Source organism: Vitis vinifera, chromosome 18 (assembly GCF_030704535.1).
Source record: "Vitis vinifera cultivar Pinot Noir 40024 chromosome 18, ASM3070453v1".
In the NCBI taxonomy this organism is placed as follows: domain Eukaryota; kingdom Viridiplantae; phylum Streptophyta; class Magnoliopsida; order Vitales; family Vitaceae; genus Vitis; species Vitis vinifera.
The window spans coordinates 31,119,088-31,141,690 of record NC_081822.1 but is presented as its reverse complement, the minus strand read 5'-3'; the positions used below and the strand labels follow the sequence as shown (position 1 = coordinate 31,141,690).

The following is a 22,603-nucleotide window of genomic DNA, read 5'->3' as shown; positions in this document are numbered from 1 at the left end:
TCCACTAAGATATATAGGAAAGTGTTGTGTTGGGATGTGAAAGAGTATAGATGTTAAGGATATAAGATCTTGGGAAGTAGATACATCATTTGGGTTATTAGCGATCAAGAGACTATCCATAGTTTCTTGCACCCAGTAGGTGGTTTTTCAACGTTATATCATGTATAGGGTATAGAATCAATTCTATTACCTATGTATGAGATTTTTCTCCTAAACAAGAATTAATATAAATGGACTAATATAATGTAGGTAATGAAAACATTAATTTAAAGATTAATTTAGGGAATACTATCTATTCATCACTTCAGGTAGTAACATCATATTAAGATTAGACATTAAATTTATTCCATGAAATTTGAAATGATGGATGACAATGGAAAGATGGATGGGTGCCGACATGGGGTACTACTCTTATCCTCCTAGGGATGGAAAATTTGTCTTTTGGAATGAATTCTTATACTTGAATTCAACAACATTCTCCATCAACAAGAAAACTAGTTGATGGTAGCAACCTCTCACAATAAAGAATGTTGATCAATTTGATGAATCATAAATACCAGTGAATGCAACCGCATGGACTTTGATTTTTTTTAGGTAAACGATCCCTTTCACATGGACCATTAAGAGGAGTTGTTTTGCCCCTATTGAATATTATTGGATAGTCAACAGGAAAATATCATCTAAATTAATTGTAAACCAACTTATGGATTTTGAACCTAATTATACATCTTTTATCTCTTTACCCATGATATGCACCCTAAAATATAATTGTATTTTATATAGTTAAAAATTTTAGTCCTTTCTTTTAGATATGACTTACTTCCTTGTGTCTTATTCGTCTCAAGACAACTTTGGACTTCATCATATATGGATACAGGTTATTCATGGTTATAAAATTTGAGTGAAACACATATCTATAATTAATAAAATTTTTGAAATGACCAATACAAAAAATTAAGAAGAGAATACTTTAAGACCCGTTTGCCCATGTTTTTTAAAACTTGTTTTTAAAAATTATTTTTCATTCTTTAACTTAAAAACGGTTTTTTAAAAACAAGTTTTAAAAAACATGGTCAAATAGGCTCGTGTTTTCCTTTTGTTTTTAAAAATTAGTGAAATTATCTTTGACTTGTTTTCTATAAATTGTTTTATATTTCACTTTATTTTTAACAATTGTTTCTAGAGAATCATGACTAAATAGTTTCTAAATTGTTTTATGTTTTTAAAAACAAAAAAATGTTTTTAAATTATACAACCAAACAAACTCTTATATTTTCTAAGTTAGTTTCTACTATGTTTTTAACTCAAAAAATTGTTTTTGATAAGTTTTAAAGTTATGTTTATCTCTAAATTGGTGATTGATTCTAAAAAGAATTTTTGTAATGTATAAGAGGCAAATGCATATATTGGTAAAGTTTTTGGAATGACTAACACAAAAAAAAAAAATAATAAAAAAAATGGTTAATACTATGTTTTTAACTCCAAAAATTGTTTAAATTATTATTATTATTATTATTACTATTATTTATTTTTAACAAAATAAATCAATTAACGTTAATATCTATTTTTTATAATATTTATAAAAAATATAATTTATTAAATTATTATATAACTAATATTCATATTTTATTAAAAAACTATTTATTTTTTAATTTATTTAAAAATAAAAATATTTTTATTTTTAATAAGACATGAATTAAATTTAATTTAATTTACATTATATAAATTGAATTTAGAATTTGTGAGTTTTACAAAATAAAAAAAAAATTAAAAACAAGTTATCTAAAAAAATCTTTATTTTTTTAATTTTTAAAAAGTATTTTTAAAATTAACTTACACCGGGGAATGGGGAATCAAAATACTAAGATGAATTAAAATCCCATTTTGATTTCATTTTTATCATCATTTAAGTTATTCAAATACGAGAATAAATAAATAAAGGATCAAGATACTCATTCATTCCCACTCTGCAGTCCCATACGCCCTAAGAGGAGTGGTTTTGCCATATTTGGTTAATAACTTAGAAAGTTTGGGTCGTTTTACATGTTAAAGAGTATTCCACATACATGCATTCTCATGCAAAAGTCTTGTATCTTCCTACACCAGAAAATGCCTAAGCGAGATTGCTCTCACCTGTGAAGAAGCTTACCCCATTAATTCTCTGGGCACCCACTTGGTTTAGAGCCTCAAATCCCCTTCACTTTTTTGTTCCAATCAAGCTTCTGGTCATATTCCAATGCTCTACTCTAGTAAAACCAAGAAAACACACAAGGCAACACAAAGGACTCTCATTCATTTCATGAATAGAGAAGTCTCCAGGCCCTTTCTATCATTTCTCTGAGCTTTTAAATTTACCGATTAATTATTCCAATATATTGTCATATTAAGTGATCATAAGCAGTTGCACCAGCGGAACCACTCAAAGCTCCAGGAGGACTTTCTTGAGCTCTGTATAGGTTCTTTATTCCTTCAACATTGCTATATATTCAGCTTCAGTGGTTTAGTCTGCAATATTACATTGTCTGAGGTTGCCCCTTCCAAAAATAAACTAATAGCTGGCCTAATGTTGCTTAATTTCTAAGTTCTTATCTAACATAAAGTCAGCATCTCTGTCACCAACAGTGGCTTGGTCTTCATGAATCCCATATATAATCTATCTTCTCATGAATCCCACAAATAGGCATGTAATTAATCTCCGTGCTTCACGACTACTTGAGAATATGTTTACAAAACTATCCAGTATTGTGGACTGGGTAGACTGATATGTTCTGAATCCTTATCATGCCAACTGCATAATAGGAATCTGGTTTAGTTTATAGCATAGCAAGAGGCTTCCTCTAGTCCATAGAATCACAGGACCATGCATCTTTATTTCTTAATTTCTCCTCGAAAAAGGTAATTAAGAAACCTTTCTTGGAGTCATGCATTGTATACTATACTAGTATTTTATTTCATGATCCAACTTGACATAATACAGTTGAGATTGGGATAGGTAATTTGCCGATATTTGAGATTCACATATTCTTGATCATGGAGAGCTTCTTGATCATGGAGAACTTCTCAGGTAGAGTTGTTCCACCAAGACAAATTTGTATGAAATTTGAATGACATGGAACTACTATAAATGCTTTGCAAGAATTCTAAAAGAGGTTCATTATTATGGTGATGTATTTACAAGGAAACCTTTATTGGGAGAGTTCTCTTTATATTAACAAGGTAATTGGCTTTATATTAACAAGGTAATTGGATGGTTGAGAGTGGCTTGCATGGAAGACTTTTCCATCTATGCATTAAATTCCCGCAAAATTATTTTGAACACAATTAGTGCTCAATTCAATGAAGATTTAGGGTCAATAATAATCAAGGTGGTCTTAAAATTACATGAATGCAGCATTGATGGAACTTCTACCTAATCGATCAAGGCTCAAAATTTTAAAGCACAAACGCATTTACTCCCTCTGGGTCAATCTAATTTATTGAGACAAGTTTTTCTATACGACTTATATTTAGTGCCAAGGACTGTGAACCAGCATACACAATATCAACGAACCATCTAAGCTCCATTTTCCTAACCTCAAACTCAAGTTCGATATACCTTGGAAGACTTAATTAAGTAAACTTATGAGACACACAGATTGAATATCGGGTGCTCATGCCTTAAACATACAAGGACAAATTATCTAAGACACCTAATAAAAACGCCAAGCATCATATATAGTCGAAGGTGGACATCACTTCACGCAAGGAAAAAGAAGACATGCAAGACCTACTGGAGCAAGTTTTCAGCCTGATTTATCTCCCAATGAGTTCTGAAGGTGGAGAGAGCAGGCCTCCTGTGGGAGGATATTCCAAATCCTCCCTGAAAGAGACCGGAGGTGTGGCCGGCCACACAAAAGGAGGTTTTTCAATGGGGATAACTGGTGGGTCCACCTCTCCTGTAAGAACCCTTAAAGAAATTCTCATGGATGGCCTCTGGTATGGGTTGGGATGACAACAGGACAATGCCAACATCAGTGCATATTCAGTCTGCTCCTTGCGGAAAACCCCATTCAGTCGCAAATCTACGACATCCAGAATCCTTTGTCTCCTATAGTATTCCCATACCCAATCCACTATCCCGTTGTTGTATTTGTTGTTCACGCTTTGATCTCCAGGCTTTCTTCCACAGACAACTTCCAGTACAAGAACACCGAAGGCATATACATCGGTTTCAACGGCAGCCCTACCAGTATGAAAACTTTCTGGAGCCATATACCCAGGTGTCCCTGCAATCTCTTTTGTTGAGTGGTGAGTGTAATCACTCTGTTGAATAATTCTAGCCAGTCCAAAATCTCCCAACCGGGCATTGAAATCTGAATCCAACATTATATTGCTCGCTTTTATGTCTCGGTGAAGCACCCTCTTCTCGCATCCATTGTGAAGATAGTCCAATGCCTGAGCCACCCCGCAAATGATTCCATATCTTGTTTCCCAATTCAGTGTGATTGGATTCTCCTCGTCGGATTTTTTATAGAATATGAGCTTGTCTAGGCTCGTATTTGGCATGAACTCATATATTAGAAGGAGTTCCCTTTTTTCATAGCACCATCCAACTAATTTGACAAGATTTTTGTGATGTAGATTGCTGATTGTTGTGACTTCTGCTATAAAATCTTGCTTGCTTTGATGGGAATTCCTTGAAAATCTTTTCACAGCTACCTCCTTATTCTTCAAGAATCCTTTGTAGACTCTCCCAAATCCACCTTTGCCAAGCTCATTCTTGGAGTTGAAATTTTCTGTAGCAGTTTTAAGTTCTTTCAGTCGAAATTTCCTTGGAGCTGTGGATGAGCCTTGAATCTGTTGTTCTACCCACGGATCATCCTCCTCTTCCTCCTGCTTTGCACATTTGCATTTCCAAGAGAAATAGAAGGCAACCCCACTAACCAAAACTGTTACTGGAACCATGATCCAGACCCATAACAAGTCAGGATCTTCATCTACACTCAAACCACTGAATTCCCATGAGCTTACACAGTTCAGTTGAGTGTGATTCCCCGTTGAAGCCGAGAATCCCACAAAAACTTTCTGTGGCAGATGTTCTGGGAGGTTAATAGGAAGAGCGATTGCTGGAGCCTTCATCTGCGTTCCAACAAAGGCACTCAAAATTTTCCCATCATATTGAACCTTCACTGTTATATCGGTGCCACTTGAAAGATTGATGCTTAGATTCGCTTGTTTGATTGAGTAGACGCTGTTCACGTTCACGCCAATGTGGTTGTTGCTCAAGTCCTCCATGTAGCTTTTCCTGGTGTCAAATTCTACTGCCACTATCTGGTTTTGAGCTGATCCATTTGTGCTTGCATTCACAATCCCAAGCCATTTCCCTTCACTGTTCTCTGGACGAGTGGCATGCCCAGTTAAGATAAAGGCCAAGCCTTCACCACCTGGATCTGTCCTCGGAGTGATTCTGAACACAAAGGTCGTATTGAAGGATGCTGTGCCTTTGCTTTCACTCCACAGCTTGAATGGCCTTTTATACAGGGCCTGGCCAGACAAATTTGTAATAGGACTTCCAGAAACATCATGTGTAACTTGGATGGCATTCACAGCTATCTCTGAACGCATTAAGTGGAAATCATTCTCAGTAGACTCATTGAACAATGGATAATTGAAATGGAAACATTCAACTGGACTAAAAGAACCAACCAAGAGAAGTGCTAGAAGTAGAGACTCAACAACCACTGGGGAAAAGCATGCAAAATGACTTATACCTAACATGCTGTTAATTAACTGAATACAAAGACGCAGAGAACTGAAGAAAAGCTAAAAAATGGCTTTTATGGGATATACGAAGGAAAGGTTATGTTAACTTCTTTGCAATAAGCCCTATTTAAAGGAAACATGTTCTCTTCTACGTATATGACAGGCCTGATGAAGGTGAATTTTCAAAGTTCAAGAATTTTCAAAGTTTTAGAATTACGCGGTAATGAAAATTAAGTTTATTCCTTGATGAAATTCTCTATGAATTTACAAAGTTCATACCAATGGAATCTGTTTCGTAATGCTATTGACTCCACATGCTTCTAGAGAAAATTTCTAATTGATCATCACGGTGTTGGTTGATCATAAACCTGTAATTTTGGGTATAAGAAATCATGACTATTGATCTATACATTGCCCATCGAAAGTCTGTCCTCAGCTCTACTGCATCTATTCTCATCAAATTATTTTGAGCATAAGTTGGATTATTTGTTCCTAATAATACATATTTAGGTTTTCTGATCTTCAACTACCGACAGGCCAAGATGTAGTCTTATAAACTTGTAGCTCACTTCAAAAGTCATTGTTGATAAAAATCAAAATCATGAGTTCCATCATGTAACTGTCTTCATCTTTCATCATTCAACAACGAAGCCTTCCTGGACCTTCATGTCTACAACATTCAACATGGAAAAAATGAATAAAATGCAATAAATTAAGCTCTTTATAGAATATTAAGCAGGCCAGTCCTTATCAGTCCCTATCCCTGCTAGCTGGTTTCTAGGAATAAGCCCTTATCGGAATTAATGGCACGTACAAGCAACTCCAAGGAAGGCAGACTTTTCCTAGTTCTGAATATCAAGACTTCTAGTAGATGTTGGAAAATTTTGTTTCCTGCAAGGACCAATGTTGTCCTGCTTCTCATGTCAAGAATTTTCAAAGTTTTAGAATTACGCGGTAATGAAAATTAAGTTTATTCCTTGATGAAATTCTCTATGAATTTACAAAGTTCATACCAATGGAATCTGTTTCGTAATGCTATTGACTCCACATGCTTCTAGAGAAAATTTCTAATTGATCATCACGGTGTTGGTTGATCATAAACCTGTAATTTTGGGTATAAGAAATCATGACTATTGATCTATACATTGCCCATCGAAAGTCTGTCCTCAGCTCTACTGCATCTATTCTCATCAAATTATTTTGAGCATAAGTTGGATTATTTGTTCCTAATAATACATATTTAGGTTTTCTGATCTTCAACTACCGACAGGCCAAGATGTAGTCTTATAAACTTGTAGCTCACTTCAAAAGTCATTGTTGATAAAAATCAAAATCATGAGTTCCATCATGTAACTGTCTTCATCTTTCATCATTCAACAACGAAGCCTTCCTGGACCTTCATGTCTACAACATTCAACATGGAAAAAATGAATAAAATGCAATAAATTAAGCTCTTTATAGAATATTAAGCAGGCCAGTCCTTATCAGTCCCTATCCCTGCTAGCTGGTTTCTAGGAATAAGCCCTTATCGGAATTAATGGCACGTACAAGCAACTCCAAGGAAGGCAGACTTTTCCTAGTTCTGAATATCAAGACTTCTAGTAGATGTTGGAAAATTTTGTTTCCTGCAAGGACCAATGTTGTCCTGCTTCTCATGTCCTTTTCTTTCCACTTCCTTGGAAAAACATGTGATGGCTTCTTCAGAAGTTTCATCAAACATCATCCAAAATCATACAGAAATTAACAATTGCTGGTACTGGGCCGGGTGAAGATCTATCTAACCTGTGTGTTTGACAGAGAAGTATACATGAAATTTATGTAGTTCTTGTTCAGTAACAAAACCCTAAAATATTTTTGAAGAGTTCATGTACATGAATGTGCTGCACAAATTTGTAGTATAAAACTATTAATATTATGGATTCCACTTGGGATGATTTGATATGAAGCAATGTTTAGAACTATGAACATATAATGATGTGCAGTTGCTTGAAACAGTATAATTACACCCTGATATTGTCTGCAAGAAAACTTATGCTTGCACGACAAATAAGAATCTTCTGCTTAATTTCATCATTTGTCTAGTATTTTTTGGTAATATGAAGTCCTTGATGAATTGAGTTTAAGGCTTAACTGAATGCCTATAAATATGAACAACCCTTTCTTAATTCTCTTATGGATATCCAAAAGTAATGTGTTTGCATCCAAACTTATTGAATAAAGGAAAATCACTCATATATTCCCAGAATTCTGCAATTTTATCATCCTATTGAAGCTAATTGATTAGTCGGAGCAAGATGAAAAGGCCAGAGACATAGAAGGGATGAATGCAAATCTGCAATATTAAATTGGAATTGAGAAAGATAAATGAATAGGTGAGCTACTCACTCAGATGGACTGGTTCTTTGGATGATAAGCTCTCTATATAGTCTTTCTTTTGCTCACTTGTGCTACCTCCAATTACCTAATTCAAACTAGGAATCTTTATAAGATGATCTAGTCTTTAATCAGTACTAATGAATTAGCTTGTTATGTCTTATGACTAAATACAAGTATAGAGCTTTCTTTCTTTCTGTTTGTACACACCAGGAAAAATTGTAGCCATGCCTGCTGATTTAAACTAATAAGCAATAATATGTACTCTATTGTTTCGCTGCAGTTTTTTTATGATTCCAAATGTGATCATAATGCAAACTTTGGGTTGAGATGAATATGGCTTCTTGTCTGATTTATTAATTTTGATGTGTCTAGTTTGCTCTTTAATTAAAATTATGAAACCACTGGACTTTAGTCTAGTAATTTATAAGGGTTGATGATATAAAAATTAATATAATAGACAACCACAAGTCAAATGACCCCATAAACAATCTATTAAATCTGAAAAGAATTAAGATATATTGTTTTACTTTAACTGAATGCACATGTTTTCAATGGTACTCTTATATTACTCAACACTTAATTTTAATTTTTTTTTACATTCATGACATGGTACCCCATGCTCATTAGTAGATTACCTCAACATTTTGTTAAGGCTAGCAGACACCAAAAAGACTTTCATCCAGACACATTCTTGACAGGTTTTGAGAGTTTGAAGATTAGGGTAGAATAATGACAGATAATTAAATCATGGATTGGAAAATAGGGATATTTTACTGAAATATCGGCAAAATATCGGATATAAATGGATACGAATAGCTAAGATGCATGTTTGTTTGAGGTCTTTTAATTTCAATTTTACTACATAGCTGTTACTTATGTTTTTTTTATTATTATTATATGCTAATGAAGTGATCATTAATTTCACCTTTAAGGAAAGGGGCTTAGCATATGGAATATTAGGTAGATTTGGAGATATGAGATAGAAAATTTTCACATATAAGAATATTTGTTTTCTTTCTTATTTTCTACCACGTTAGTTTCTTTTCAGTCACACTAATGACACTTAGATTGAGATATAGGTAAGCAATAGTTCAGGATTCAGAACCACCGTTGACTAGGCAATTTTTTTGTTGTCTTTGTTTAAGATAGGCTTGCTTTTCATTATATGGTTAGACCATATTTTGAATGACTGTATAGCAACAAATATTATGTTCTGGTTGATATCTAAGAAGTTAGACAAAAAAAAAAAAAAAAATTATCCTTTTTATTTTAGCCACTTCAACCCAAAAATAAAAATAAAAATGCAGGCAATTCTCTTACTAGAGTGTGTAAGTCTCTCTCTCTGATGCTAATTTTCTGCCTCGATTGCTCAAAAAATAGAGGAAATTAAGCTAATAAAATTTGGATTAATCTTACAAAAGGGTATCAAACACAAATATTTGCATGTTGTACAAATCAGTTAAGGTTGAAGTCATCCCACATTAGAAGAAAACAAAAAGGAAGGAACTTTCTTGTGTTATAAAAGGAGGTCTCCACTCCTTACACTATTCATCCTAAACAAGGCTTTCATTATTTTGTAAGTTTTTATGTTCTCTCTTCCAAATTAAGATATATTGTAATTAATGTTATCTTCAAAGTAGATATTTTTTCGAACTTGTCCTCTGAAGGTTTCCCTCATAATTAGAAGGGTTTTACCATGTCAGTACGTCGTAGTTTTACCCATTGTTTTATTTATTATTTTCTTTATTGCTATATTTTTTTATTTTTTTATTTTGAAATTATAATTGCATGTATTATTTCGTAGTAGTGGTATCAAAGCCCTAGGTTTAGGATAGTAGGTGGTTACTTGTATGGTTAGTACACATCTAGGAAAATTATGTCAAAAAGGTGCTAAGAGCCTAAGGAAAGTGGGAACATTGTGACTCATCCACTTTCGTAGTGTATTTAACACATAAACACTTACTACTATTTTGGGTAACCGTTCACTATAAAAGTGAACAAATGTTGGCAAAATTTAAAATATAAAAGTTTAATAAGAGAACTTTTAGGCTATGGAAAATGAAAAGAAAGCCATCTTGAGGAAGAAAAATTACCTAGAAGCAATTGGTGAAAAATCAGAAAATGTTGAAGGTAGAAAGCGGGTGCTAATGGATGAGAATGTCATTTTCAAGCTTGCATTTAGCAGGCAAATAATATATTTCCAAGCATCTCATAATCACAATTGGCAAAAGGAATTTGGGATAATTTGACCAAACTATATGAAGCAAGTCATTGTACAACAAAATCTTTTGAAAAGAAGACTCTACACTATTTAGATGTCATAATCTACTTTGATGATTGAACAAATCAACACCTTGAAAACTCTATTCTCTCAGCTATTTGTCATGAAGCATAACATAGAAGAGAAGGAACATGTTGAACTTCTACTTCAAATTTTACCTAATTTGCATGATCATCTCATCATAAATTTACCCAATGGTGCTTTGAGAACAATGCTAGTCTTTAATGATGTTGTGAGTACTGCACTTGAGAAAGAAAGTAGGCACAAAAACAAGGAAGACAAAATATCATCTACTTAGCAAAGTGAGGCTCTAATTATTTTTAGAGGAATATCAAGAGAACGTAGTTTTAGTGGGAGTCACAACCAGAACAAGTCAAAATCCAAGGTAATAAGAAAGATAAATGTTATCACTATGGAAAATAAGGGCATGTGAAAATAGAGTATTGGCACTACAAAAGAGAAGCTAAGAAAAACATGAAAAAGAAATAATATGTGCCATCAAATACTCAAAGTTGTGTATCAAATATTTTAGATGAAGGTGAAATCTTGTACAACAAGGCAATAACCATTGTGAAAGGTAGAAAGGAAAAGATTTACTAAAGTTTGGTTAATTGACTCAATAACATGACACATGACATCTCAAAGAGAATGGTTTCACCAATATGAACTTATCTTAGAAGGATCAATGTACATATGTGTAATTATCATGCAATGGAAATGGTTGGTATTGGCTCCATCAAAGAAATGATGGATGATGGTGTGATTAGCACTATTCATAAGGTATGACATGCGAAGGGCTTAAAGAAGAATATGTTATCAATGGGATAATTGGATAACCTTAGAGATGAATTTTAACTTAAAAAGAAAATCATGAACGTTGTCAAAAGTATGCTTGTGGTGATGAAAGTAAAGAAGATTGTTGCAAATTTGTACATGCTACATGGAAGGACATATCAAGAAGCGGAGACTTTTGCTACAAAATCTATAGAAGAATTGATAATTAGGTGGCATCGCAAACTTGGTCACTTGTCAGAAAAGGGATTGCAAATCCTCTTCAATCAAAAGTTGTTTCCTAGACTCAAAACTATAAGTCTACCATTCTATGAGCACTGTGTTATTAGTAAGCAACATAGATAAGATTTAGTAAATCTACTGTAAGAAGTAAGGGCATTCTAGACTTGGTTCATTTTAATGTTTGGGAATCGTCGGTCACATCTCTTGGAGGCACAAACTATTTGATATTGCTTGTAGATTATTATTCTAGAAGATGTTAGGTGTACCCCATCAAGAGAAAGTCAAATGTTTTTCCAATATTCAAAACATTTAAAGCATAGAAAGAGCTTAAAATAGAAAAGAAAATTAAATGTTTGAAAACAGACAATGAAAGAGAATTTTGCAGTCAGGAGTTTGATACATTTTTTAGTCAAGAAGGCATACAATGGTAGAAAACGGTTGCTTATACTCCACAAAAAAAAATGACATAGCAAAGTGGAAAAATAGAACTCTCATAGAAAGAATGAGATCTATATAGAAGACTACACGACTACCCAAAACATATTGGGTTAAAGTAGCCAAAAACTGCCTATTGTATAATTAATAGGTCTCCATTAACAACAATTGAGATGAAAATGCTTATAGAGAGATGTCGATTGGTAAGCCAACAAACTATTCCTCCTTACACATATTTGGGTGCCCTAATTATGTAATGTATAATGCCTAAAAAAATAACAAAGTTGGATCCAAAATCCAAAAAAATTATATTTTTTGGATATGCTAATGGAGTAAAGGGGTATTGTAGATCCAAATTTCTCACATTCGTCCCCACTCAATGCTAAGACTTGCTTTTAATGGTGAAAAACTATATTTTATGAAAAACTGGAGTCACCACTTTTTTTTTAAAAAAAATAAAATAAAATAAAATTAGAAACTAAAACCCTAAGAAAAACAACTCTTTAAACTTTTGGAAAAACGTGTTTTTGAAAAACCCAAGTCTAAGACCGACAATTGGGTTACTTATTGGAAAGGTATCTTAGAAATCTAGCACCCCTCTAAGCTCTAAAGAGGTCTCTACTAGTTAGGTTGAGAGAAGTATTACAATTAGTTGATTGATTGAGGATACCTAGAAGTTGGAACTTGGGCGATAAAGGGATGACTCAACAGCCTTTTAGTTGTCCATATCTCTATTGAATCCTTTTTTAGACATCTTCTTAGAAAATATTTTGCGCCTTTTAAAATATTTTTTAGTACTTTAAGCACTTACCTCCAAGAAACTATTCGAACAACCAACTCATCCACATCTTTTCAAATCATCCAAACTAATTTTCTAATAAACATCTTGATTACCATACACCTAAGAGATCATATATTCTTAGGCATCTCATTTTCATTGTTTTCACTAGACTTCTGCAACTATAGGGACCTCTTAGGATGGTATAGTGGCATGAAGTGGAGTCTCAACTGTGTAGACCCCTTTGTATGCAGCCATGTGAATAGTGGACTATGATGTATGTGATTTCTTTTTCTCTAAAGAAAAAATAGAATCTCAAAATTCCATGGTGTAAGTGGCAGCATGCTTATTCCTTCAAAGTGGGTTGTGCATGTAAGTGTCTTTTTGCCATGAATACGTGTTGACCTCCTTCTCCAATGGAGGCATGTTTTCTTTTTAGACTCCAATGGTACCACCTCTAGATGTCTGAAGATCGAATCCCCTTGAGAGGGTGTGGCCCCTGTCTTCCTTAGTTGATGTTTCATTTGTCTTTCTTGAATGGGTTGCCCCTCCCTTTTAAAGATGTCAATTCTCCATATATGAATCCTTGATGTGTGTTCTAGAGATTTTTATGGAAAGTGGACTGTCCATATCTTCTTTCAAATTGCAGCCCCATGGAGTTTAAATCAAAGTTTTTAAACACAAAAGCGTAAAGCGCAACGTTTTTGTGTCTGTGAGGCAAGGTGTAAGTCTCGAAGCATTAAGACATAAGCCTTTTGAGACCATCATTTTACAATTAATAAATAATTTAAAATATATAAAAATTAATAGCATAAATGAAAAAACATGAAAACAATCCACTAGAATTATAAAAAATCATCATTAAGTCACAAAATAACAAATAGAGTTAATCATACTAATAGTTTCATACTTTCACAAATAAAAACCATAACTAAGTCACAAAATAACAAATAAAGTTGAATAGATATGATTAAAATGTTTCAACTTAAATCCTTCTCTCAAATGTCATCATTATCCTCATCTAATGTATCAATAGTAGGAATGTTTCCACTATCAAATCCTCTCATTTCATCTAACTCCTCATCTTCATGAATTCATGTCAAATTCAACTCCTTTTATTTGTCTTTGCCTCTACTTTTACCTAGCATAAAGTATAAATTAAGTGTAAATATTACAAATTTATAAGTTCATTAATAAATTTAATCCAATTTATAACTTCCATTTTTTAGTACTTGCAAATTCATCATGTTTTCTTTTGTGGGAATGTGAAGAAACTATGTTAGCTGATGGTGCTTGAGTCTTTAGTCTTTAGATGACACAAGTCTAATGACATCAACATTAAAGAGTTCATTATCTTCAAGCCAACAAAGATCAAGTGGGATGAGGGGAGCTTTTTTTTTTCTGCAATCCATTCATCATTTGAATCAATCTCCTCTACCATAATTGGATCAATATTTTGGTTTTTTTGTAGACTTTGCTCTCTCAATCTAGTGTTGTATCTCACATACACTAGAGCATTTAACATCTAATGTTTAAATCTATTTCTCTTTTTTGTATGAATCTACAAATAATAAAAATAAATAAATTTATATGTTAATATTAAATTAATTTTCTTTGACATTAAAAATTTAAAATATATATATATATATATATATATATATATATATATATATATTAAAAAATAGAAGTATTATCGATTCAAAAGTGCTCCAATTTCTCTCACACCCTAAAGCATTACAAATAAGGCTAAGGACTCAAACAACAAACTTTTGTAACTCCGATGTTGAACCCCCAAAACGCATTCACCAACTCGTATGACTTCTTAATTTTCGAGAATCAATTGCAACCTGATTTCCAAATTCACTCTTTGTATGATCATACGTATCCAATTGAATGTCAGTTTTTAAATGGTCATGGTAATTTAAGATCCTATCCATTCATTCAAATAATCCCTTCCTCACCTCATCCACATTAGAAAACTTATCTTCATAGTGTAATTGAGGATTAAGATAATATCCTAATGCATGTAAAGGTTGATGAAGTTGTGGAGTCCATCTTGCATCTATTTTTCTCCAAATTAGACCATATTTTCTCTCTATGCCCCCATAATTAAATGCAATATTCTCCTTCGTTGAGTCCATCAACTCATAAATATAACTCATGGTTGGTCTTTCCTCTGAATCAACTTTTCTTAAGACACTAACTAATGGAGTGGTAGTTTTTATACAAAAAGCAACATGAAGCCAAAAATTTGGATCAAACAACACTATACTTCAAGCTTTTACACCTTCAACCTTTTTTCCCATGTACTCAAACACCACTTTTCAAAGGAGAACATTGATATGAGAGCTTGTTTTTGTTTATAAAGACTTTGAAGAGTGAGAAGTACAGTAGCAAATTGTGTGATTGTTGGACAAATAAGTTCATGATTTTTTGTAAATGTTCTCATCAAGCTAAGAATCCAAGTACGTCCATATATAAACTTCACCACTTGCCTAGCTTGTATAAGTGTATTAGCATGAACCTTTAGCTTCCCAACATCCTCTAACATCAAATCTATGCAATGAGCAGTACAAGGAGTCCACCATAATTTTGCCATTTTTTCGATGAGTCTCATTCTAGCATTCACCTAGTTAAAGGCATTATCAGTGATAACTTGCACAACATTCTCATCTCCAATTTCTTCAACCACCTTATCAAGGTATTTGAACATCAATTCTCCATTTTTTATTGTATCAAATACATCAACTGATTTTATAAACCAAGTGCTAGCAAGACTATTCACCAAGAAATTAATAAAACATCTTTTTTTTTATTTGTTCAACTATTTGACATAATCGAGCATCCATATTGCTTCCAAGATTTTTCATATTTTTCCATCATGATGTTTATGTCTTCACCTCTTCTTTAAGAATCCATATCCTCAATTCATGCATAGATGGAGGCTTAAACCCATGACCAAAATTTGCAATAACATCTATCATAAGAACCCAATAAGGATCATTTACTATATTAAATAAGAGACATTTTGAGTACATAAAACAATCAATTTTTCTACACACTTCCTTTCTTTATTCTTGCTTCCACTTGGAATACAAAGTACTTTGTCTAGGTTCTGAAGTGGTGAACTTATCCATGGGTCCCCTAGGTATAGGTTACTCTCTCCCACTTACACTCCCACTTTTACACTCACTTTCACTTTCCAATTTTTTTAAGAAGGCACTCTCATGCATTGTTTTTGGACTCATACAAATTTCTTGGAGCAATTCATTTTTTTTTTTTATTCCTTAAAATTGGTCAATGTAATTTTGCATTCTAATCCGACATCTTCATTGACTTTACTACATGGTTTCATACCATGATGAGTTCCAGTCAAGTGATTTTTTAGTCTATTTACCCCTCTTGAACATCTTTGATCACAAAACTTGCATCTTATATACATCCCTTTATAAACTTCAATAACATATTTCCACAAAATCTTTCCGTAAAACTTTGGAATTAAAAAAACTCGTGCTAAAAAAATAATCAAATTAATTTTTCCTATATACTGTATTGTGGACCCGCATTTTTCACGTGCATTCCCACTCGATCGGTGAGACTCGCTTTTATATTTGTGAAAAATTAATTTTTGGAAAAAGTCGGAGTCGCCACTTATTTTATTTTTATTTTAAAGGGAAAATAAAACAAGAAAGAAAAACCCTAAAATGTGACTCCATAATTTTTAGAAAAAGCATGTCTTTGAAAAACCCGAGTTTAGGTCCGAGGATCAGGTTACTTATTGGGAAGGTACCTCACTCTTCTGATCGTGACTAAGATCCCATAGATGAGAGAGTTTCACCTACTATAGGGAATGTTGAGACTATTGATTTTGGCATAGAGGATCAGCCTAGAGAGCTAAAGATTAGTTCACCCCTATCTACAGATGAGAGAGATAGACTTATTTATTTACTCAGGTCATACTTGGATGTTTTTGCATGGTTTAATGAGGACATGTCGGGTCTGGATCCCTCTATAGTCCAGCACTATTTGCCTATCTTGCCACATGTTAGACCAGTTAAGCGGAAATTGAGACGATTACACCCACATTGGAGTCTACAAATGAAAGAAGAGATTCAAAAACAACTCAATGTTGGGTTTATATCAGTGGTTGAATATCTAGAGTGGTTGGCTAATGTCGTCCTAGTTCCCAAAAAGGATGGCAAGGTTAGAGTTTGTGTCGATTTAAGAGACCTTAATAAAGCCAGCCCTAAGGATGATTTTCCTCTCTCACACATTGATATGTTAGTTGATAACACTACAGGCCATTCGATGTTGTCCTTCATGGATGGATTTTTGGGGTATAATCAAATTTTGATGGCTCCAGAGGATATGGAGAAGACAATCTTCATTACCGAGTGGGGTACCTATTGTTACAGAGTTATGCCATTTGGGTTCAAGAATGCAGGAGCTACTTATCAAAGAGTCACTACCACATTGTTTAATGACATGATGCATAGGGATGTGGAAGTTTATGTGGATGATATGATTGTGAAATCCCAAAGCATATTAGATCACCTAGCGGCTTTAGAGAGATTCTTTGAGAGGATTTGGAAGTTAAGATTGAGATTGAATCCCAAGAAGTGCACCTTTAGAGTGACTTTTGGGAAATTGTTGGGGCATATGGTCAGTGAGCGGGGTATAGAGGTTGACCCAGATAAGATCAAAGTCATACTTGACATGCTTGTGCCGAGGACTGAGAAAGAGATCAGGGGTTTTCTGGGCAGGTTATAGTATATTAGTCATTTCATAGCCAGATTGACAGACATATGTGAGCCTATATTTCGCATTTTGAGGAAGAATTAGCCAACAGTTTGGAATGATGACTGCCAGATTGCATTTGAGAATATCAAGGAGTACTTGCTTTCTCCTCTTGTTTTAGTGCCTCCTATGCCAGGATGTCCACTTCTTCTGTATTAGTTAGTTTCAGACATGGCCTTGGGATGCATGCTAGCTTAGCTCGATGACTCCGAGAAGGAGCGAGCTATTTACTATTTGAGTAAGAGGATGTTGGAGTATGAGATGAGATATGTTATGATTGAGAGCCTTTGTTTAGCGTTAGCTTGGGCCACGAGGAGATTGAGGCATTACATGACTGACTATTCAAAGTGTTTGATTTCTCAACTAGATCCGTTGAGGTATTTGTTTGACAGACCTGCATTGACCGGTAGATTGATGAGATGACTCGTACTTTTGTCAGAGTTTGATATTCACTATGTTTCTCAGAAGTCTATTAAGGGAAGCATTGTTGCCGATCATTTAGCCTCATTACCTACATCTGAGGGTAGACCAGTTGATGATGATTTTCCAGATAAGGAGTTCATTGCCATGACTAGCTTATCAGGTTGGCATATGTACTTTGATGGTGCAGTCAATCAATTAAGGTTTGGGATAGGCGTTTTGTTGATATCCCCTCAGGGTGATCATATTTCAAGGTCAGTTCATTTGGCGTTTTCAGATCGACATCCTGCCACGAACAACATAGTTGAGTGTGAAGCTTGTATCCTTGGTCTAGAGATTGCATTGGAGCTTGGCATTAGACAGATGGAGGTATTCGGTGACTAATTTGGTACTTAGATAGATTCAAGGTGATTGGAGGACTAGGGATGTAAAGCTTAGGTCGTATCATGCTTATTTAGAGTTACAGGTTGGGAGGTTTGATGACTTGAGATACACTTGTCTACCTAAAGCGCAAAACCAGTTTGTTGATGCCTTAACTACCTTAGCTTCTTCCGTGGACATTTCGACTAATGTGGTTATACGTCCATTGCTGATTGAGTCGAGGTTTGCACCTGCTTATTGTTGTCTGATTGGAGAGACGGAGGCCCAGGATGATCTATCTTGGTATTATGATATTTATCAGCTTCTTAGATCTCGCACATACCCAGAGGCTACCACAGCCAAGGATCGGAGGGCATTGAGGCAGTTGGCCACTAGATTTATGATTTGTGGAGAGACTTTATATAGGCGATCAGCCAATGGTATGTTTTTATTATGTTTAGATTAAGCCTTTGCAGATCGAGTTATGAGAGAGGTTCATGCAGGAGTTTGTGGTCCACACATGGGAGGACACATGCAGACCCGTAAGATTATGAGGACAGGTTACTTTTGGTTGACTATGGAGACAACTTGCTGTCAGTTTGTTCAGAGATGTCCCGAGTGCCAGATTCATGGTGATCTCATCCATGCATCGCCATCAGAGTTACATGCTTTTACCTCGCCATGGCTGTTTTCAGTATGGGGTATTGATATTATTGAGAAGATTTCACCGAAATCTTCCAATGGTCATGAGTTTATCCTAGTTGCCATAGATTATTTCACCAAGTGGGTGGAAGCTACATCATATGCAAGGTTGACATCTGCTAGAGTTGCTAGTTTCATCAGATCACACATCATCTGTCGTTATGGGGTGCCACATAAGTTGATTTCAGATAGAGGGGTACACTTTTGAGCTGAAATTGACACTTTGCTGTAGAAATATGGCATCCGACATCATAGATCTTCTGCATTTAGGCCACAGACTAATGGGGCAGTAGAGGCCGCGAATAAGAACATTAAGAAGATTTTGAGGAAGATGGTTGAGACTTCTCAAGATTGGTAAGAGAAACTCCTTTTTGCATTATGGGCATACCGTACCTCTTTTCGCACCTCTACGGGAGCCACACCTTGTTCTCTGGTGTATGGAATGGAGGTTGTTTTTCCAGTCGAGACAGAAATGGGTTCACTGAGAGTAGTTCTCAAATAGCAGATCTCTGAGACAGAGTGGGCTCAGGCTCGATTTGATCAACTTAACCTTTTAGATGAGAATAGATTGAGAGCAACAGATCATGTTCAAGCCTATCAGAGAAAGATGGCTCTTGCTTTCAAGAAACAGGTTAAGCCTAGACCATTATAGAAAGGGGATTTGGTTTTGAGGATTCTTAGAGGCTTAGTTAGAGACCCCAGCGAGAAGTTCAGACCTAGTTGGAGTGGGCCTTATGTTATTCGAGAGTTTACTCTAGAAGGGGTTGCATGGTTGACGGACTTAGATGGAAACAAATTTTCAGAGCCTACCAATGTAGATCAACTAAAGAAGTATTATGTTTGAGATTATGGTCGTAGGATGGGTGGCCGCCATTTCAGTTAGCCTTACACCTTGTCACCTTTATTGATATATTAGACTGTTGCTAGCCCATTGAGCCTCGTGTGGTATACTATAGCATTTTCTTCTCTGTAGCCTTGTTTATCATTTCTATACCCGGTTGGGGCCCTTTGATGTATAGTTATGCTTTGCTAGGAAAGCCTCATGAGTTGTGGACTTATAGGTTTATCTTTCTCATATTTTCTATTATCACTTCATCACCCTGTCTGTTTGTGGACCCGCATTTTTCACATGCGTCCCCACTCGATCGGCGAGACTTGCTTTTATTTGTGAAAAAATAATTTTTGGAAAAGTCGAAGTCGCCACTTATTTTATTTTATTTTAAAGGGAAAATAAAACAAAAAATAAAACCCTAAAAAAAATGACTGCATAGTTTTGGAAAAAGCATGTCTTTGAAAAACCCAAGTTTAGGTTTGGGGATCAGGTTACCTATTGGGAAGGTACCTCTAAAAGGTAACACCCCTCTAAGCCCTATAAAGGTTTCTATTGACTAAGTTGAAGAAAACGTGGCAATTAATTGGTTAATTATAGATACCTAAGTAGGCTAGGTGATTTCAAAAACTAGCATGCCAAACAAGATCAAATCACAATAAAGAAGAGTGAGGGTGCGTACCTGAACCGCTTCTTAAGCACTATCACGGAAACATCAAAGTTAGTTTGAAAATATGACACATAACATGCATTTTTATCAAAAATGATCAAACAAGCATCAAGGCAATCAAGTATGGCATCAAACGTGGATATGGCTCATGATAACATACACATTCATAGAATTTTAGAGTTTGAGGGTAGAAAGAGCGTACCTGATTTGCGAGCATAGTACTCCTCTATGGAAAACAAAGTTAGCTAAATAGTAGATTCAAAATATATACCACAAAGAGGAAGCACAATTAATTAAATATCAAACAAAAAGTATTGAAGAAAATATCACGGATGTCAGGCCCCCACCAAAGCCCTAATTGATTTTGCATGAATTGATTCTATGAATCCCATTGTTTGGAATTATGAAGTTTATTCATGCTTGTTGAAAAAAAGAAGGAGAAAACCATGAAAATTAATTGAAAATGATGAAAATGCATGCCGGAAGGGAAAATGGCAGCAAATAGTATGTTAAAATCTGGATTTTATGCCTAAAGAAAGTTTGAGGATCATTCTCTAAAGTCAGGGTTATTTGGATGAAAACGATTTTGAAAACACAATTCAAAACACGTAAAAGCACAAGGAAAACAGGAGGGTGCAAGAGGAAGAGGGTAGTGTGCACCAGAATGGCCATGCCGGACTAGGCTGCAATACTGGCATTGATGGTGCTGCTTGATGATGTTTTCCTATGGTCAAATGCAACCTTCAGAACTGACACATTTGTTGTACTCAGAGATTCAGCAGGATGTCTGGGATCAACAACCATGGGGGAAAGTCCTCTGACTACAAGCGATTGCCTTGCTTTGAGGATTAAAAGAGAGAACGCTTCAGTAAAGGAGACTTCGAAGGCAGAAAAGTATGACGCTTCAAACATGACAGCTCAAAATCACAAGCTTTGACAACCCGGTCTTTATCAAGAAGAAGATCTGGAGACTTCAGATTTTCATGTACAGTAGTAGGATGGCTTGCGTGCTAATGATTTCATTCCCTTGGCCACGTCAAGAACCATTCTCAATCTCCATCTGTTAAAATAGCAGGCCTAAAGTTCCCATCCTTTTGACTTGGAGGAGCAAAAGCGCCAACTGAATGATTATATGAAGTGATACCAACAGATTGCCTATGCCGAAGAACTAAGTATAAAGGAAATCACAACTCCCCACTATTAATCTCATACTGATCTTGAGTTTTAAGAAGCAAGGTAGGCCAAGAATCAAACTCTGCATTTTCTGAGTATGTCAAGAGAATAATAGGTTCCAGTTGATCGGAGAAAACGAATTTGAAGCCATTTTCTTGTAATATCCAGATTCTGCAAAGCAGGAATTGCAACCCTGAAAGAGCCTTAGCAAGAGGGGTGCTTGAAGGAATGACCAGTAGCATTTCTATAACACCCAAGATTTTCTAGAGATCAAGACGTTCTTCTCATTTAGCGTCTGCCTGCAATTTGATTTATGAACGTATTTCCAACTCCAAACTTTGGTTCTTGGTCAGTTAATAACAGTCTTACTTGATACAGCGCTGTTAGGATGGCTAAGTCTGCTAGGACAAACTAACAGGTTGCCTGTACTCCTGAATTTTAAGTCTGGATTCCAGTCTGGTCCTCTCTTTATGCACATTGGAGGTGGCTAATGATATGTGGACTGAGGGTGCTGTGCCGGAGCAAGGAGCCCATGAAACTTCTACTTTAGAGTTCTGAAAACCTGTACTCTGGTCACCATATCATCCGATTGAAGTTGCTGAGGCAGGAATTCCAGCGTCAGGTTGCATTTTGTTGTACATTGGAGGTGCATTTATTCCAGCAAATTGTCTTGAGTCAAAATTGTTGGAAAAAGAATTAGCACGGTATGGAGAAGCTACCCCAGCTATATTTGGTTTAGCAGTAGAGCCACCAGTGGGTGAACTATTGCCAAAAGATTGAGAATGCCATTGACCATGCAGTACTGGTTATGATTGTTCTCCAATAGATAGGTAGCTACAGTCATTCTGAGATTTCGTAATCAACTACTGTGGATGTAACAACCCTTGAACTTGTTGTGAATTTTGAGACGCTGATGAACACATATTCTGTGTTCCAGATGATTGAGCACCTCTAGAATGGTCTTCAGAAGAGATCTGCTGGAGTTGATTCTGCAACTCAAAAAAATTGAAACCGATCAGAAACTTG

The 22,603-nt window shown here is 35.1% G+C and overlaps 2 protein-coding genes across 2 annotated transcripts; one reads left to right on the top strand and one right to left on the bottom strand.

Moving 5' to 3' along the window:
* Window positions 1–3,309: 3,309 nt before the first annotated feature.
* Window positions 3,310–5,832, bottom strand: LOC100263697 (probable L-type lectin-domain containing receptor kinase S.5). Its single transcript, XM_002280271.5, has one exon. The coding sequence runs from the start codon at window positions 5,755–5,757 to the stop codon at window positions 3,793–3,795; it is 1,965 nt and encodes a 654-aa protein (XP_002280307.3). The 5' UTR covers window positions 5,758–5,832; the 3' UTR covers window positions 3,310–3,792.
* Window positions 5,833–17,285: 11,453 nt separating this feature from the next.
* Window positions 17,286–22,357, top strand: LOC109121636 (uncharacterized). The gene is made up of 5 exons (XM_019216371.1): window positions 17,286–17,376; window positions 17,863–18,006; window positions 18,121–18,212; window positions 18,310–18,643; window positions 22,173–22,357. Exons 1-5 carry the CDS (start codon window positions 17,286–17,288, stop codon window positions 22,355–22,357), a joined length of 846 nt encoding a protein of 281 aa, XP_019071916.1.
* The last annotated feature ends 246 nt before the right edge of the window (window positions 22,358–22,603 follow it).

Coding starts and splice junctions, on each gene's coding strand:
- LOC100263697 (XM_002280271.5), bottom strand. CDS start 5,757: ATGTTAGGTATAAGTCATTTTGCATGCTTTTCCCCAGTGGTTGTTGAG.
- LOC109121636 (XM_019216371.1), top strand. CDS start 17,286: ATGGTCAGTGAGCGGGGTATAGAGGTTGACCCAGATAAGATCAAAGTC. Junction 17,377..17,862: donor GACTGAGAAAGAGATCAGGG/GTTTTCTGGGCA, acceptor TACTTTTGTCAG/AGTTTGATATTCACTATGTT. Junction 18,644..22,172: donor ATATAGGCGATCAGCCAATG/GTATGTTTTTAT, acceptor ATCCGATTGAAG/TTGCTGAGGCAGGAATTCCA.